Raw genomic sequence first — 18,697 nt, 5'->3', positions numbered from 1 at the left:
AGAGTGGCCTGGCTACGGGGACTCAGGAGAAAGAGGAACTTTGCCTTGGCAGCATCTGGGAAGCTTCACTGCAAGAGTGGCACTTGGGCTTGAGGAGGTGGGGGAAGGGAAGGAGGCAGAGGAATTCCTGGAACAGGGACCATCACACTCAAAGGCAGGGAGACTAAAAGTGTCAGCTTATGTGCGGGCAGTTTGGCTTTTCATGAGGAAATCAGGAGTGGAAGAGTAGAAACTAGGTTATAAAAGGAGAAGGAGACCAAATCATGGGCAGTGTGGAAGGCTAGGTCATGTTGAAGTGTCACATATTCTCAGCACAGGAGGATCCATTTAGATGGACTGATATTCACGCCAGCAGATTAAACGTTTGAGCTTCCTTCTGCAGACAGCGGGGAGTCATTGTACCTTTGAATGGCTTTGATCATGTCCACTTTCCACTTTGTAAGGAGAGCTCTCTGGCTTGCCATGAGGTTGGGAGGCTGGGAGACTGGCAGGGTGGACATCACTGAGCCGGCTACAGTATAAAACAGAGAAAGGATAGCAGGGACGGTAAAGAAAGACATTTCTGAGATAACAGAGAGAAAGAAATAGGTAGAGAAAGGAATGAAAAGTGACCGCAAGACTTTGTGCCTAGATTCTTAAGAGGTTGGTGATGCCATTTGATGAAAAAGATGATTTTTATTGGAAAATGGAACATTTTGTTCACAGTTTGAAGGCAGAGCTGACAGAATTGCTCATGGACTAAATGTAGGGTATGAGAGAAAGGAGTTAAAATGATTCAAAGGACATAGTCGGTAATGTTGTAATAACTATGTATGATGTCAGGTGAATATTGGAAATAACAGGGGGAACAAATGTAAAGTATATGATTGTCTAACCACTATGCTGTACACTTGAAGTTAATACAAAATAATATTGAATGAAAACTATAATTGAAAATAAAATTTAAACTTAAAAAATGATCCCAAGGTTTTTGAACTGAGCAAATGGAGGGACAGAGTTACCATAATAGCTAAGGCTGGGAAGACCATTTTAAGGAGGCTTTGCTGCTGTGGAAGGAGCCTTTGGTGGTTGGTTGACCATCTTTGCCATGCAACTCAATCCAGTCCTCAGACTGTACTGGACACCCCAGTGGGTGGTGGGTGGTAGGGCTGCAGTTAGATGGAAGACATTAGATTTGGGTACATGGTTTGAAGTTTATACCTGTTCTTTAGCCTTTAGCATAAACACTCGCTTATTTTGTAATATGTTGTCCACAGATAGGTTATGCCTAGAGGAAACAATAAAAAACATTAATGACATTGATCAATACTTGTTGAACATTGCCGTGGTCGGTGTGGCTCAGTGGTTGGAGGGTTGTCCCGTAACAGAAAGGTTGCATATTCAATTGCTGGTCAGGGCACATATGTATGTTGCAGGTTCATCCCCGGTCTGGGTGTAGATCCCTGGTATGGGTGCATATAAAGGCAACCAATCGATGCTTCTCTTGTATCGGTATTTCTCTCTCTCCCTTCCCCTCTCTCTCTAAAAAAAGTAAATGAAAATGTCCTTAGGTGGGAAATAATTGTGGAACACCCACTGGATATATGGCATAGGAGTGTGCAATATGAGGAATAATAGAATGTAATCCATGCCATCTCTTTGATAAACACATACCTCCATTTCCAAGGTCATCATCTTGTTCTGATTTAAGTTTTTAAATAGCTCATATGTCCAATGTTTTGGAGGCACCCAATAGTAATATTATGTGTGTAGACAGAGGAGGGCTTTTATCATATAATGGGCATATCTAAGTTGCTAATTAACCTTTTCCAAAGGAGAATACAGAAGCAAAGATAGATTTGTCAGCTGTATGGTAGGACAATGACTGGGTCTAGTTTAATCTTAATATTTATAGGCTTTGAGTTGGCATTTCCTGGATTCTGGGTCTAACACTCTATCCTCCAGGCTTTCTAAACACAAACATTTGAATAATAAAGCTTATTATTCTTTCATATTCCATTATGTGTTTATAAGTCTCAACCCAAATAATTTTTTTCCATTTGAAATATATTATTTTTTCTGTAAGTTTTTCTTTTTTTTTAGTGTTTAAAAAAAAATTTTTTTTTTCTATTATAGTTGTCCCAACCAAACCTTTTTTGAACTGTAAGATATTCTTGAACTGTTAATTGAAATTTTGGCCTATTGCACAATTTGGGACACACCCCTCTGTATGCCCTGAGTTCCTCTGCTTTTTTGCAAACCTTGTTCTGTGGGGATTACCTGGGTCACAATTCTTTGGGTGGGGAACATTCTAACCACTGCACAAAGAGTTTATCCTTTCTGGGTGGTCCAGGAAGGTAGGGCAAAAGGCTTCTAAAATGATGTTATAATATGGCGGCTACAAAAGTAACAGAGAAGGGGTGGAGCTTAAGAGTCAGAAACTAAAAAAAAACAAAGCAAAAAACCTTTCAATTACAGTTAACATTCAGTATTATTTTGCATTAGTTTCAGGCATAGAGCATAATGGTTAGACAATCATATACTGTAGTGTTCCCTATATTTTCAGTTCCCAGCTGGTGCCATACACAGTTGTCACAATATGATTGACTACATTCCCTGTGCTGTACTTCACCTCCCTCTGATTATTTTGTAACTGCCAATCTGTACTTCATCCCTTCACCTATTTCATTCCCCTCCATAAACCCCTTCCTCTCTGGCAGCCATCAGTCATTTCTCTTTATCTGTGAGTCTGATTCAGTTTTGTTTGATCGTTAATTTTGTTCTTTAGATTCCACATGTAAGTGAAAGCATATGGTATTTGTCTCAAAAGTCAGCAGCTTTAAAAGTAAACAAACTAAGACTGTCATTGAGACAGTGACCGCGGGCTCCGGGAGGCAGAAAGGCTAAGCCTGGGATTGGAGTTTACAGCAGGAGGTGCAGCCTCAGAGGCTTAAAAGAAAAGTTCACCACCAACCGTTGGCTACAAAAATTGCTGGCTCGGCCAAGTAACGGTTCCCTCCTAGGAGGCTCACCTCCACCTGGACATCTGCTGACAGGTCAAGTTTCACCCACGCCATATCCTTGAGACAAAAAACAAAACTACTGTACATACTCCAAATAGAGACCTTTCCGACCCCCCTCCCTCCCTCCCTTTCTTCCTTTCTCTCTTCTCGCCCTCTTATTTTTCTTTCTTTACAATGTATTTATTTCTAATTTCATTATTTTCCTTTGCTTGGACACCTTCCTCTCCCTTTGTCAGCAAATTACCCACCCAGTCCGGCTCCTCCTTTTCATCTCCGGGCGAAGCGCTGGCTCCTTTGACTGCTCTGGTCCTTGGCGCCCGCCCTTTCCTTAATTCTCATCCTGGCTGCCCCACTTCGAGCTTTGGGAAAGCGTCTCGGCCCCGCCATCCTTCACTTTCCCAGGCGGGGACTGCCGCATCCCAAGTCTAGCCTTTCCTGGGCGGCTATACCGGGCCCCGCCGCTGCTCCAGCGCCTCCCCGCGTCCCATCAGCACGCCAGCAGAAGCTGCCTCGGGGCTTCCCGGGTGGCCTGGCCTCCCCGGAATAGCCCCGCCCCAGTCCAGCTCCGCCCCTGGCCACCGCTCTCTGATTGGCCTCCCGCTCCCTCCTCCCCGGGGTCCTCTCCTCCCCTTCGCCCAATGGGCACCACCACCTGGTCCAAAAATTCCCCCGAGGGCACCGAGAGGCTCTGCAACCACCAGCTCCTTCCCGGTGGTGCTGACGGCGCAGAGGGGCGCAGAGAAGGGAGGGGATTCGGGGGAGGGAGGAGGAGGAGCAAAAGGTGTTGGAGAGAAAACTTCTGAAAGGAACAGGAAACCTGCTAGGGAGGCGGCCGCTGTGGCTCTCGGGGCGCCGGGGCTGCGCACGTCGCGGGGTGTCTGCGGCTGTGCACCTTCGCTCCTGCCTACCCCGGCGCGGGGCAGGGCTGAGCTGACCATCGGTTGCTCTGGTGGTGCCCTCTGCAGCCCCTCTCAGCGCGACAGTCGCGCGCTCCATTCCGCCTCTGCCGCTGCGGCTCCCTGGAGTGGGCGGCGAGGGCGCAGAGAAGAGGAAGGACGTCTACTTTGGAGCATGAAGCAGTATGTCTGATAAAATGTCCAGCTTCCTCTACATAGGGGACATCGTGTCCCTGTACGCGGAGGGCTCAGTCAACGGTTTCATCAGCACCCTAGGGTAAGCCGGGGGCGGGCTGGGAAGCGTTGGTGTCTCCCTGGAGCTCTCACCCAGCTCCTCCGCGCTGCTGCGTGCTCCCGCTCCCGCCGAGCGTGGCCCGGAGGCTGGGCAGGGTCTGCGCCCGCGGACAGCGCGCTGCGTTCGGCTCGCCTCGCCTGCGCGCAGGAAGCTGCCCCAGAGGCAAGATTTTCTCAGCAACTTTATCGTCTTCAACTCAGAGACACATCCGAAAAGGAGGAAGTGATTCAGAAGCCCCGAGACAGGCCAGGCGAAGAAGTCTTTGCTGGCTTCTCCACGGGTTGTTTGATTACAATGTTTGTTTTCCCTTAAAGGTGAAACAGCACACCTCCCCTCCCCATCTTTTCTCGCTAGGGCTCTCAACCCCCGTCTCTCAGGCAGGGCCGGGTTTGTAAGAGCTGGCGATAAAAGTCTGTGGCCTTGGACATGAAACTCAAGAGAAGTAGTGAGCCAAAGTGTGGCTTTGCCCTGCGGGAGCAGGAGCACCAGCCCGTGCCCTCTTTGCTTAAGTAATTTCCTTTTGACCTTGCTAAACCGGGACTCGCCCCGCCGTAGGGGGCGGCCAAGGGCCCTCAGGGGCTCTGGGACCCTAAGAGGTAATGTCAGCCTTCGGGGTGCTAGAACCCAGACCTGCTTTCTCCACTTCTCTGGGCCTTGGCCCATGGAAATGATGAACCTCTCTGGGAACTCAGCTCAAGTGTAATGCTCTTGAGATGCGAGTTGGTTTGTCAGTGGATACATATACTGTATATGTGTAACAGTGTGCTGGATGGTTAAATAGGACTTCCTTGATTGCTAGTATTTTCCCTTTGTCTTGGTTGAGAATACCAGTCACAGTTCAAATGCACACTGCGACACACATTGATGTGCATATATATTTTTTGTTACCCCATGATCTCTGCATGTAGACTGCTGAGTCTTAGGGAATTCAGGCTGCAGAACCGGTGGTGGATGGTCACTATTTTCTGCTGTTGTTTTAGGCTACGTGACTTGACGTGCAGTGCCCCTAGACCGTGACTTACAGCCATGTTATAAGGAGTGGTGCCTACTTGACAGGGCACGTGGAAGTCACCAGAACTTCCACAGTTTCTGTTATTTGTGCATCCTCCCACCCCCAAAGGGTAAAAGAAGGAAGATTTAATTTAATCACTTTAAGATCAATGTTATTTACTTATGAAACTGAAGCGTAGGGGAAAAAACCCCCAGTGTGGCCAGTGCTTATCTTGGGTTTGTGAGTCTTATGAGAGAATTCATGGGGTAAGGTCAGTTTTGGGGCCCCCAACAACATTTTGCAGATGAACTCTGCTGCATTTCACACTTCTCCAGAGACTCTGCCTGTGACAGTTAGGAGGGGGTGCATCAGGATCAAAATTTTTGGGGTCAAATCCTGGCTTCTCCACTTGTGAACGTTATGATCCAGGCAAGTTACATAATCACACTATATATCAGTTTCCTCATGTTAAAAAATAATAAAATAAACGCGAACAGTAATGGTTTCTGTCTCAGAAGGTTGTGGCGAGGAAGAAGTTAATATATGTAAAGTGTTTAGCATGGTACCTGTCAATTAATAAACACTTATAAAAAGGGTTAACTATCATAACTGAGCAATAGTTACAGTTGTGGACAAAATAGTAAAACAGGATTAGGAATAAAGTGTAAAACTTAGACAAACAAAAGGTCACGTTTTAATAGTGTACAGTTATATGGGTAATTACGTGCATATAGAACTTTGGATGGGAAATCAGGAAGCTACAACTTTAGCAGTTGTGGAGTCTGCCCTGCTGGTTTTAGAAACAGAGAAACTGAGGGGAAGAGAAATAGAGACCTACCCAAGAAGCAGAGGACATTAATGCCAAAGCTGGAATTGTAACCCTGTCTCCAGATCCTCACTCAGGTACTAGTTTCTTTGGTTGCACATCATAAAAAATAAGCTTGACTTTTCACGTGGTATAGATGTTTATATAAATATTTCTTATTTATATTCAGCAGTTCTTGCTGGTGTTTTGAAAACTGAGTTTCCTTAGAATCTGTTTGTGCAGTATTATTTTTCTGTTGACAAACTGAGTCTTGTTGAGGTTAGTATGACAAGACCTTTGTGCAGCTGATTCTAAAGTGAGAAAGGATCATTAGAAATGTTGTATTGGTGAAGCTTGGTGTTTTAATTTGATATTCTTTTTCTTTAACATGTGGAACCTCATTGCTCTCAGATTTTTAGGAGTTAAAAAACCCGCAGGAGCTTGTGCCACGCCACATGAAATGTTATCTAGGCAAAGTAGCATCACCTGCTTTATTCGCTTAGAATGCAATTAGTGAAGATTTATTTTGCAAGTTGGTTTTAGGGATTTGAAAACAAAGCAGTATAATACAGTAGTTATAGTTTTTCATTATATTGTCATAGGGTCATTATTTATACACTTTCTGTATCAAAGACAGAGTGCATACTTCTACTTGAATTTCCTTACTTTGTTAGTTGAAGATCTTGTTCTAGGTCTGCTGCTAATTAGCCGGGTGACCTTGTTCATGTCATTTATTATTTTTTTGTGTCAGCTTGTCTTTGGAGATTAAGGACGTTATATGCTGTGCCCATCCCCTTGGGATGTTGTGTGATAAAATTGAATGAAAGAGACAGTAATGAAAGAGTCCAATTTTTTTTGAAAGTTGCTAAGAAAAGCCACACTATGCATCTATTTTTGTGGCCCTTAAATTTCTTCAAAAGTTGTGGAAACTGTTAAAGTGAACCAGGAACTGTATTGGAGACATTGGCATTGTAGCTAGCCTTAAGTGTTTGTTCCACTTAATATTAAAAACTCAATGGAAGAGCTAAAAATTAGGGTTAAAGTTTCTGATTTTTATTTTAGATCTTTCTCTATTTGACAGTTTGACAGCAGGATGGTTTTAAAATTTTTATATTTTATTTTTAAATTTTTATCCTCACCTGAGGACATGCTTCTTGATCTTAGAGAGAGGGTTAGGGAGGATGAGAGAGAGGAAGAGAACCATCAATGTGAGAGAGAAACACACTTTGGTTTCCTCTCCCATGTGCCCTGACTGGGAGGAACTTGCATGCACCCTGACTGGGAATTGAACTTGTGACCTGTCCATTTGTGGGTCCACACTCCAACTAACTGAGCCAAACCAATCAGGGCAGGATTTTTTTTTTTTTAAATTCAACTTAGGAGGGTAGTTAATGAGAATGGAGTTTACACTGCCATTTCAAGGTTATTTGTTTGCAAATAACTTTTGTCTGATTTTTAACATTGAAGGTGTAAATAAAATTGGGAGGCCACCCATTGTTATTATGTAGTCTGGGGAATTTTTGCAATAAAGTAGCACATTTTTCAGCTAAAAAAAAAAAACAACCAAAAAACCAATGAGTCACTATTGTTAGAGTTTATTTAGCAGGCCCTCCTTAGAGACCCTTCTAAATGGAAATGTGGAAGGATTTTCTTAGACTCTGTGATGCAGTTAGTAAGTTTGATTTTTTTCAGTCTGTGTGAAATTAGAATGCCCCAGTTACAAAGATTTGCATTTTCCCTTTTTTTCTCTAGTTATTCTTTAACCAGTATTTACCACATCTTTCTGAATCTTGAATTGTTGCAAACCAAAGTGGTATTTTCTCAGTTTGTGTAGGTGCAAAAGAGGCCTGCTTTGTGTTTTTTAACTTAATTTTTTATCTTAGGATCTATTTTGGAAACACTTATATTGACTTAAGGAAAACTTCTTTACATCGTACTGAATGAAGATGGTGAATATATTGTAAATGAATATTTTGCTACTGGTATATCTTAGGGTCATAATTTTTATTTTTTCTTTTAAAAGGGAAGGAAGAAGTTTTGGAATGTGCTGTACAATTTCGAATGCAATATCCACTGTCCCTTCCCCCCTCCTCCATTAACTTTATATTGAGATTTTCTTCCCTGGTTGTTGCCACATCAGACACTTCATACTTCTGGGTATATCAATTTGATCAATGATCAGGTACCACACAATGGGAGTGATCATATCAGGATTCCCAGGATGAGAGGGGTAGTGGAAGCAGTGAAAGATATATATAATTCATTCATTGTCTCTTCTCTGCAAGGTTGACAAGTTAGTAAATGACAAGTGTGCGTACATGTATTGGGATGTGTGTGTGTGTGTCTATATTGATATGTTTAAGTGATTGTTGCCTTTAGCTTGAAATGTTTTCTCAGGGTCTACCAAGAATCAACATCCACTCATTCAGTCTCAGAAAACTGTTAGGTGACTACACATTGAGGCAGTGACTGCAAAGAAAGCTTCGGTCAACCACGTATACAACAGTGGTCCAGTAAGATTATAATAGGGCTGAAAAATTTCTGTCACCTAGTGACTTCTTAACCACGGTAATGTCTTAGTGCAAAACATCACTCACATGTTTGTGGTGATGCTGGTGTAAACAAACCTATTACACAGTAGGTTGTATAAAAGTATAGCACATGCAATTACAGCGATAGGCTGGAACATCTAGGTTTGCGTAAGTGCAGTCCAGTCCATGATGTTTGCATGAGGAAATCACCTAAGGACGCATTTCTCAGAAAGTGTCCCTGTCATTAAGAGGTGCATGATTGTAGTCACTTAGCCAGAGGGATTGGGGCCCTCATTTTTACTTCCTGCTTGGCCAATTCTGTGAACGTTTCAGTTCCTTTGTTTCCATGTTAAAAGATGGACATGGAAAGGTAGGGTGACGGTGGGTCACACAGTTTAAAGTTCTGACTTAATTCCTTAGATGAACAAAACTGTGTAAATTGTTACCATTTTATTGTTCTCAATCATAGTTCCTTAAATTTCCCTGCCTGATCTTTTGTCCTGCTTAAACTTTTTTATATTTAAATGCTTACAGGTTGGATTTATTATCTTTTCTTCTTTTACTCAATTATATGCTACTCTTATTATAGTTTAAAAATCTTTTCTTAATAGGATTGTTTGATTAGTGGAGAGTCATAGATAAATCAAGGAATGGTTATAGTCAACTTTTATTTTTGCATGATTTGTAAGTTATCTTTAGTATTTTCCAAATAGAAACTTCCCAAGTAATAGCCGTTGTTTCCTGCTAAAACTAGGTATGTAAACTTAACTTTGTTTTGACTAAGGCATATGTTAAGTGTGATAAAAATATTTAAAAATCCATTTGACATTTGCATGTATGTTTAATGGGGAGGAAAAAAACAATATAATCTTGAATACTGAGATGTTTTGGGAAGTCTAAGGATTAGAAGTATCGTGTCAGCTTGAGTACAAAGACAGTTTCTGAGGTGGTGAACATAAAGTCTAGTGTAAGCTGAAAGGTTGACTATTTCCTAAACTTGGACGTCATTCCATAAATAACATTGCAATTTTTAGACCTCTCTTGGATAGATCAATCAGGTAAACAATCATCCCTCTTCAGGTGCCCCTGGTGCGTGGCTTTGGTAGAATAGAATTCCAAGGCAACTGCTTGGCCTCATTCTAGGTTTAACAGAAGCTTGCTTTTCTTTTCTTTCTTTATTTTTTTTTAATAGATAGCACTTTTAATAATCACATTTTCCCTTCGGAACTGTTTTTATACAGGTAGTATGTAGATTATTTACAAAATATAGGCAGAATACCATAGACTCAAACTTGACAACTTAAATTCCAGGGACAAGGTGTGGCTTCATGTATAAATATAAAAGAAGAAATAACAGCGGACTTTTATGACAAATTTAGAGCATAATAAAATGAATTTTAATCTTTTTTTAATATTGGAATTTGGTTACAGAATCACCAGATTATAAGCAAAGCAGTGAAACTTTAATAATCATTCACTCATTCATTCATTTACTCAATGTATAAAACCAAGCCTTTGCAATGTATTGATGCTTTTTTTTGTGATCATCTTTCTACCCCCATGCAGATTTAGTTGGGAAAGTTTCATATGCACCTTTAGAAAATCATTACTTTAATTAAAAATATATAAAATAAGAAACATGGAAAATAGGGAAAGAAAACCAAGTAGTGTTGATGCTGCATGGTGAATGGATGGGTGATTTAAAATTCTATATCTTATATTTTCTAGATTCTATATGTGTTTCATTAATTACACCTCTATTACTTTTATGGTCAGTTAAGTTCAATAAAATGAAAATAATGTTTTTAAGAATTCTTCAGTTTCTTATTACTGTTTATGGACAATATTTATTTTAAAAAGCATAAGTAAAGCATTTTTCTGGTCATGGTCAGTGCAGGAAAACCACAAACTAGGAAATTGCATGTTGCTGAAATAGATGGTCATATGTTTACCATAAAATATTTTTGTTCATGGTTAGTACTGGTATTTTAAAATGTATTATGGAAAAATATTTGCCTGGCCAGTAATGCTGAGTAATTATGAATGGTTGATTTAACTTATGCAGTAACTAAATAGTCTGTTTAATTTAGAAGACGTCTGTTCATACATGTAAGAAGTATGCACTTTAGTATGGCTGACTTGATCATTTTATTTAAAAAAAATTTTATTTATTTATTTGTAGAGAGAGGGGAAGGGAGCGAGAAAGGGAGAGAAACATCAGTGTGCAGTCACCTCTCGCACACCCCCAACTGGGGACCTGGCCCGCAACCCAGGTGTGTGGCCTGAGTGGGAATTGAACTGGCGACCCTTTGGTTCAATCCACTGAGCCACACCAGGCAGGGCAGGACAACTTTTTAATCTAAAATAGTTCTAAATTTTGTTTTGTTTTGTTTTGCGTGTTAGTACCTGTGACTGTTCAGTGTGCGCACACACGTGCGTGTGCCCGCCTCCACTTGGTATGCTGGTGTGTATGGAGTCCAGTATGCCCTCTCTTCTGGCGTTTTAACAAATGATCAAGGCTGTAGATAGAGTCCCATGAACGCAGGGAAAGACTTAGGAAGTGAACAAAGCATAATCTGTATCTAAATTCTTAGAATTCAAAGATGATTATTGAAGTTCTGTTACTAAGATGTTTGACCCTCTGTTAAAACATCATTATAAAAATATCTGAAAATTACAAAATGCTAGACTTTTACTATTAGTTGTCCAATTTCTCAATAGAGTCCTAGAGAAAACAGGTTGTTAATTAACTAATTCCTAGATATCTAGCTCTCCAAGACCTTGTGGTAATGACTAATTATGAAACAATCACTAAGAGCAGACCTACTGCTCTCCACATATTATCTCCTATTGAAAAGAGGATTCTTCAGGTTATGTAAAGAATTATATGAATCATTAGAGCTAAATAAAAGAGCCTGAACAAACAAAAAACAATGAAAAACAAAACTGGATTAAAAAGTTGTTGATTCACTTCTAGTGGCATTTCAAAGTGTATAACTGGTAAAAATTTCAGAGAATAACTTGACTTCCGACTCATGTTTCAACCTACATTTAGTTAAATTATTTGCAATCCTTATATTGAATTGTCTTGAAACTCTTTAAAAACAATCTATAGGTATCCCTTTCTATGGTAATTCCTACTACCTGATCTCAAAGCTCGAAGGTTTTGGAAGGCAAAGGATACTTATATATCACTTTGTCCACATGGATAAAGCTTAAGAATTGAAAGGTTATGTTATATTAGAAGTAAGGTTCTTTTGTTTGTAAGGAGCAGAAACCTTCTCTGGATGACTTAAGCAAAGGAGGCATTTTATTAGCAGGATATTGGAGGAACTCCAAGAAATTGAATGATGAGCTCAATGACTTGAGTATCAAGAAACTCAGAAACCCAGGGCTTCTGTGGGAATCTCAATAGCAGACTCATCTCTCTGGATCTACCATTTACGTGACTCAGATATAGCAGTTACTAAACTGTGTGTCTCTATTCTTAAATTTCAATTACAGAGTGATAGAACTTGGCTCCACTTGGATTAGTTACTTACATTCATGAAGGCAAGTCACAATGCCAGATCTGATTACCTGGGAAATCATTGTGAGCAAGGTTTTGATTTCTGTCTGTTTCTGAGGAAGGGTGGTATGAGGGAACTAGAATAAAAAGGACCAGGACTTGAGCTTAGATGTCCTTGCTTAATAGGTAATTTAATAGTAACTTCATAGAACCTTTTAAAAGAAATTGTGGTAAAAGATACATACCATAAAATTTACCATCTTAACCATTTTGAAGTGTAAAACTCAGTGGGATTAAGTGCATTCACAATATTGGGCAACCATCACCACTATCCACTTCCAGAACTTGTTCACCATCCCAAACACAAATTCTCTACCCTTTTGACAATAACTCTTCATTTTCTCTCTCCTGTCCCTACCCCTTTGGAACCCCTGGTCTATGAATTTATCTAATCTTGGTGTCTTATGTGTGTGGAATCACACAATATTTGATCTTTTGTATCTGGCTTAATTTACTCAATCTAATGTTTCCAAGATTTACCCAAGTACTCCATTCCTTTTTATTGCTGAATAATGTTTCATTGTAAGGATACATTGCTTTGTGTTCACCCATTCACCAATTGATGAGCATATGGGTTGTTTCTACTTTTTGACTATTATGAATAATGCTGTTGTGGATATTTGTGTACAAATTTCTGTGCGAATGTATGTTCATACATCTTTTGGGTATACCTAGCAGGGGAATTGCTTACATTTTGCCTCAGTCTTTCCTATTCTTTGCCTCAGTCTTTCCTATTCTTTGCCTCAGTCTTTCCTATTCTACTTATCCTGCTTTATATTTTTTCATGTTATTTTATTACATAGAATATACTTTACTATTTATTGTATCCAGTGTCTTATCACCTGTCTACTCCTGGTAGAATGCAAGCTCTTTGAAGACAGGGATCTTTTGTTTTGTCACTGAGTATCTCAAGGGCTTTGCTTCATAAATATTTTTTGAATGAATATTTGTTGAATTAGAATATATATATCCTCAAATCTCTAAGTAACTGTTAACATAACTTCTTCTTCGGAAAAAGCCTGTGTAATTGTTCTCGCTTATTAAATATTCCCAGAATCCATACAGGTAGTTCTTTTAAGACGGATGAAGTTGTCATTGGATTTATGGTACCATTAAGTCTTGCTATATAGAATAGAAACTTTAATAATCTCTTAGGTCATATATCTGCACTTGCCTAGCCCAACATCTGATGAAACTTACAGTCTGGAAAAAGTAATTATTATATATGGCTTTACTTAATGGTTTGCATGTTATAGCCACATTAAAGAGGAGTTGTTATTTCTGCAAGTTTAGCTTTGTTTTCACAAAGAGTGTATTTGTAAGATTTTGTGAGATCATTTCTTTTTTTGTGTGCGTGTGAGATCATTTCTTAATAGAGATCAGCTCTTTCTCTTGATAGATAATACTGTAAATAGTACAACCAGTACTTTAACTACTATTGGCAGAAAAGTTTAGTTGGAAATAATTTGCTGGTATAAAACCAGAGAGTAGTTGAGGAATTTATAGAACTTTAGAAAAATCCAAGGGGGCATTTTACACCTTGTTAATTTTATTTTTTGAAATTTAAGAATGTGTCTGGAAAAGGATAAGCATATAAATACAGGTTGAGGAGACCAAGTGGTTAGTATATTTGTTGTTTATTCATTTATATTCTGTCTATTGATTAAGTCTGTTATAATGTGCTTTGCCTCAAGTTTATTCCCAAAGATACATGTATGGCCATTCTCTTTAAGAACTTGTAATTCTCCAGTGTTGTTATTCACTCTTATTCTTGGGTTCCTTACTGGCAGCAGTGTAGAAATGGGAACTTCTTTGAGAGTGTATTTGCATATAGTACAGAGAAATAAAATGAAAGATATAGGTATGTGCAGATTTTAAAATAATTTTAAAAGGTAAAAAAATGTCATACTATTTCCTCTAGTTCTAACATGCTATGGTACTCTATGATAGATATTTAAAAATGTAATATTTTTAAGAAAGTAATTTTGAAATGAAAGATACAAAATATTAGAATTTTGCTTTATTTCTATAACATCCAAATTAATTTAGTTGAAGTATGTTATACCAATTAAAGACAGTAACAGCAAAAATCTGTTACCCAAATCAACAAATATGTTACATTAGTAATTCAAAGTAATTTAATGATTTAAGGACGAAGTTACTTGAGTTTTGCTAAAGTGTTCAAGGTCATTGCTAATATCAGGGACATAACTACTTAAACACCTGCATTTCAAGTAGATTTTTGGCTTCAACCATGTTTTCAAAGAGTGTAATTTCAGCCCTGGTTTGTTTAAAGAAAATCAGGGAAGGTAAAGAAAGGAATTTTATTGTGTTCAGGGCTATATACTTGAGGCTAGGAGTTGTAAATATTGTGACATTTTAAGTCAAATCAAGACTCATTATCAATGAAAGTGTTATTTAAAACTTTACTAAGTTAATCTGTCTTTACGATTGATAACAAATGAGAAAAGGGCCTTTATTTACCTTATTTCCCTATTTACCTGGCAAGACATGATTTAATAGATGAGTTCCAATTCTAAATCCATGTGAAAAGTGAGCCTACTTTCCTAATCAGTAGAAAATGAGGTCATTGTTATCTGTTATGGTGAAACCAAGTGCTTATTTCTAAAGTCTTAGCTGCTAGAGAATCACGCACAGTCTTTAAAAATATTATGAAATTGCAAGTATTAAAACACTTTGTTAATTATTGGAGCATCTGAATAAAAAGTTGTTTAAGTAAATTATCATGTAGAGGTTTCAAGAGACAGTAATTAGTTTGGCAATAGATATCCCTAAAGTTAAGCTATAAACATTTTCTAAAGAGTAGATCAACATTCACATTGCACATTTTTTCAAAAGGGAAGTTATAATGAGTATAATAAACATTAAAGAATTATTATCAACTGCATAATTTAGTTTGAACCGTGTTTAAATTAGAAAAATGCATACTAATTTCAATTTCTATACCTATAGTTATTCTTTCAAATTCATTTTTTCCCTTCTTCCAGAGTGACGGAAGTACTGGAGTTTACAGAAACCCAGAATCAAAACCACATTTCCTAGCCTCTCCTGCAACCAGGTTTGGCTATGGACTAGACTTTTGGTTAGGCCTTACGTAAAGGAGGCTTTTTACTGCCCTCCCCTGCTCCCCAATTCAGCTATTTCTAATATGGGCAGGGAAAAAGCCATTTGACCCATGCTGATGAGGCCAATCTATTAGGAATAACAGAGCATCAGGAAATGAACTTTCTGTCTGAACATCCTGAAGATGAAACTAGGTGGGCAGACAGGGCCAGATCATGTATTCCCCATTAACCAATGTGAACTCATTGAAGGATTTTTAAACAGGAGAATAAAATAATCAGGTTTTGCTCTAGGAAGATCAGATGGTGAGAGCAAGAAGGAATAAAGAAAAAGGCAGCCAGTGGTAGGCATGGGAGGGATTGGGCTGATCCAGGAAGGCAGCCTGAATCAAGCAGCTGTAGCGGGCCTTAAAAGTCGCTTGTCCTCAGAATCTGCAAAGGGACGATATCTTTGTTCAGTGTTTCACATTAGACCTGAAAAGATTTAAGAATTAAAATATTCATTTTACTTTTGAGGCTTCATTACTTTCAAAAATGGAAGATGCAGACTTGAAAGAAGTTTCTTTTTCATTTGCTGACATTTAAATAAAATGTCACTAAGCTCAGCCTAACTTCCTGCTTTCCAGGGTTCTGAGATACGAGCCTCATCGTGTACCATGCTCCCTGTTTCAGGCACAAATGCCTGTTTTTCTTTGTTTTCCCCGCTCTTTTTAGTTGCACAGTAATTCTGAGCTCCCTCTTACCACAGGGCCTTTTCACATGTGTTTTTCTCTGTCTGGTAGGTTTCCCTCTCAATCTCCATGCCCTTCACGTTAGTAATACCTATGTATCTCTCAGATTCCATCTCCGTGACTCACCTGCAGTGACCTTTTCTGATCTCCCAGACTGTGTGAGCTCCTTTTGCCTTATGTGTGCTTAAACAGCATCATTTTTTTTCTTACAGTTGTTTAATTTGACTTCTGTTTCTGTGATTATTGGATTGTATGTTTCTCCGTGTGAGCTTTAAACTCTGTAAGCTTAGTGACTGTATTGTTCACAATTATGTCCCCAATGCATTGTAGAAATCACATAGTAGATAAGAAATATATTGAACAAATGAACACCATTTTAGGACACTGGTGTAAGAAGATGGGTTTTTGATTCAGAGAAACCTAGTTTCAGATTATGGCTCCACTCTTTTGTATGGTAGGATCTTTGGAAGTTAATACTAAGAACCTCAATTTCCTTATCTGTAAAGTAGAATTATTCCCTTGTTTATGTATTGCCAGGATGATTAATGGCTGTTAACATATATAAAATATTTACTCAGCATCAGGCACCTAAGTGTTAAATTGGTGAAAACCATTATTATTATTACTGTTACTATAACTATTGTTACATCTAAAAAAAATCAGCATAGCCCTGACAGTGTGGATCCGCTGGTTGGGTGTCATCCTGCAAAGCAAAAGGTCGCCGGTTTGATTCCCCGCCAGGGCACATGCCTGGGTTGTGGGTTCCATCCGTCGTCTGGGCATGTGCGAGAGGCGGCTGATCGATATTTGTCTCTTACATCAATGTCTCTCTCCCTCTCTTCCTCCTTCCCTTCTCCTCTCCCTAAAAATAAATAACATCTCCAAAAAGTCAGCATGAATCTTTTTGGAAGATTGACTGAGTTCATATTGCATTGATGTTAGGAGTTTTGCTGAGTTATGTTTATACAATTTTGCAGTAAGTCAGTTTTAAGCTGATACCTGTTTAGTAGGCTGCACAGAGGCACAGGGCCATATCTGCTGTTTATTTTGGTTTTGGCCTTTTTTTCCCTTCCTTACTTTGATAGTGCAGACTACTCAATTGCAGGCACTTGTATTTATCTTTTATTAGTGATTTGATGCGTGCTGGCCTTTGATGTAATGCAAACATCTGAACTGTATCAACATTAGTAATAAGCTTAGAATTGCTTGGCATATATATACCACATCTTCCTTGACTAGAATTTTCAAGTCTTGTTTCATTTTAAAGCCAACACGTTATTTTAGTTGCTAACAACTTAACAGAAAACAATTTTGTTTTATTTATTAAGACAAAACCAATGTTTGCTTTGGAGCCATTGGAATAGAGGTTTTTTTCACACGTTTCCACCTGGCAGATGGTGCTACTGTTCTTTCTCTGAAGTTTCCTGGTGGCCAAGAATTCCTGTTGAACTTCTGTGACTGTAAGAGGGATTAGTGAAAATATTGATCTAATTTGGATAATCAGTCTACAGATAAATTTGTCTAGGACAGTCTTGTCATATTTTAAACAGTGACTAATCTAATTATGATGCTTTCTTCTCTTGGGAATGCTAATCATTTCTAGAGAAAACCATAGGGATCTGAAAAGGTGTGCCTAACGAACAAAAATTACTCACTAGGCACACCTAATGAGTAGTTAGCCTTCTTTTAGTTATGCTGTACAAGGGGATTTTGCTATAATATTTACTTGAATTTGTGTGTGTATGTGTATAGATATATGAGTTATATGAACCATTGGAAATTTAAGCTTTAAAAACACTTTAAAAAAAGCAATTTGCAAACCCTTGTTTGAAAATTTATCTATGACAAGATATTTCCTGTCAGCTAACATAAATTCCTTATGGTGCAGTTTATGTCAGTTTGCTATTTCTAGTCATACTGGAGTAACTGGTAATGGATGAAAACTTGCAAAGTCCCACATTCCTTGTGATGACAGAGAACGAGTGAATCTGAAGACAGTTTGTTAATCAGGATTTTTTTTTTTTTTTTTTTTTTTGGTTGCAAATAACAGAAAACCCAGTCAGAACATTGGTCAACAAAAAAAGAGCTTTGCTGTCAAGGTAACTGAAAGTCTAGGCAGAACATTGTTGTAGATCCTTTCTCTTTATCCTTGATTCCGCTTTATCATCAGTATTAGTTCCAACCTGGGGCACACCTGCCATGGGTGGCGGTGTGGCTGCTATCAGCTTGAGCATGGCTGTCCCTGCTTCCCTTGAACCCAGAGCTGAAAAGAGAGAGCAGCTCATTTCCTCTAACTCTGGGAGTACTACTGCAGTCATGACCCTTGCAAGGACTAGGAGAGTCTCATCTTTAGCTTAACACTGTGGCCAAGGTATGAGATGCTCTGATTACAAAGGTGATGTCATCGAGCCCTTGTCCTTCCTTCTGCCAGGGCTCTGTTGCCAGAAGGAAGGAAGGAAGGCAGGGAATGGGGGACAGGCCAAGACGACGCGCATGCCCTGCAGCCAAACAGGACTGTCCTCTGCCTTCACTAAGCCATGTTTCCTAGGGCCGTACAATCACGTTTTAAAGTGTGAAGCCTTTACTTTTTTTTTTTTTTGTACTTATGTAAAACTATTCTCTTTCCAGTTTAATGCTTTTGGGTGTTATACTAGCACTATTTTAGGGGGAGTACTTCCTGATGAAAAGGAGAATCATCTGAGGACTTCTATGCGCCATGCTGAAGCCTCGGTCATCTGGTCTGGTCTGAAATTTTCTTTGGCATAAGTTTCTGCAGGAAAAGATTCAGAGGAAAT

General features: G+C 39.1%; 1 protein-coding gene and 1 pseudogene across 2 annotated transcripts in view; one reads left to right on the top strand and one right to left on the bottom strand.

Moving 5' to 3' along the window:
- Nucleotides 1-343: 343 nt before the first annotated feature.
- On the bottom strand, nucleotides 344-4,172 carry LOC150011520 (uncharacterized; annotated as a pseudogene). The gene is made up of 2 exons (XR_016510444.1): nucleotides 3,251-4,172; nucleotides 344-511 (listed from the first exon to the last, which is right to left on the bottom strand). The product of XR_016510444.1 is annotated as an uncharacterized LOC150011520 (transcript).
- Nucleotides 3,818-18,697, top strand: part of ITPR2 (inositol 1,4,5-trisphosphate receptor type 2) — a 438,944-nt gene continuing 424,064 nt past the window's right edge. The window contains exon 1 of the mRNA XM_090272941.1: nucleotides 3,818-4,175. Within this exon, the coding sequence (XP_090129067.1) occupies nucleotides 4,084-4,175 (92 nt within the window). The 5' untranslated portion in view covers nucleotides 3,818-4,083. The remainder of the gene's footprint in view (nucleotides 4,176-18,697) is intronic.

The sequence above is a fragment of the Furipterus horrens genome, unplaced genomic scaffold (genome assembly GCF_987537825.1).
Source record: "Furipterus horrens unplaced genomic scaffold, mFurHor1.1.pri manual_scaffold_4, whole genome shotgun sequence".
NCBI lineage: Eukaryota > Metazoa > Chordata > Mammalia > Chiroptera > Furipteridae > Furipterus > Furipterus horrens.
This window is presented reverse-complemented; position numbering and strand designations above follow the sequence as displayed.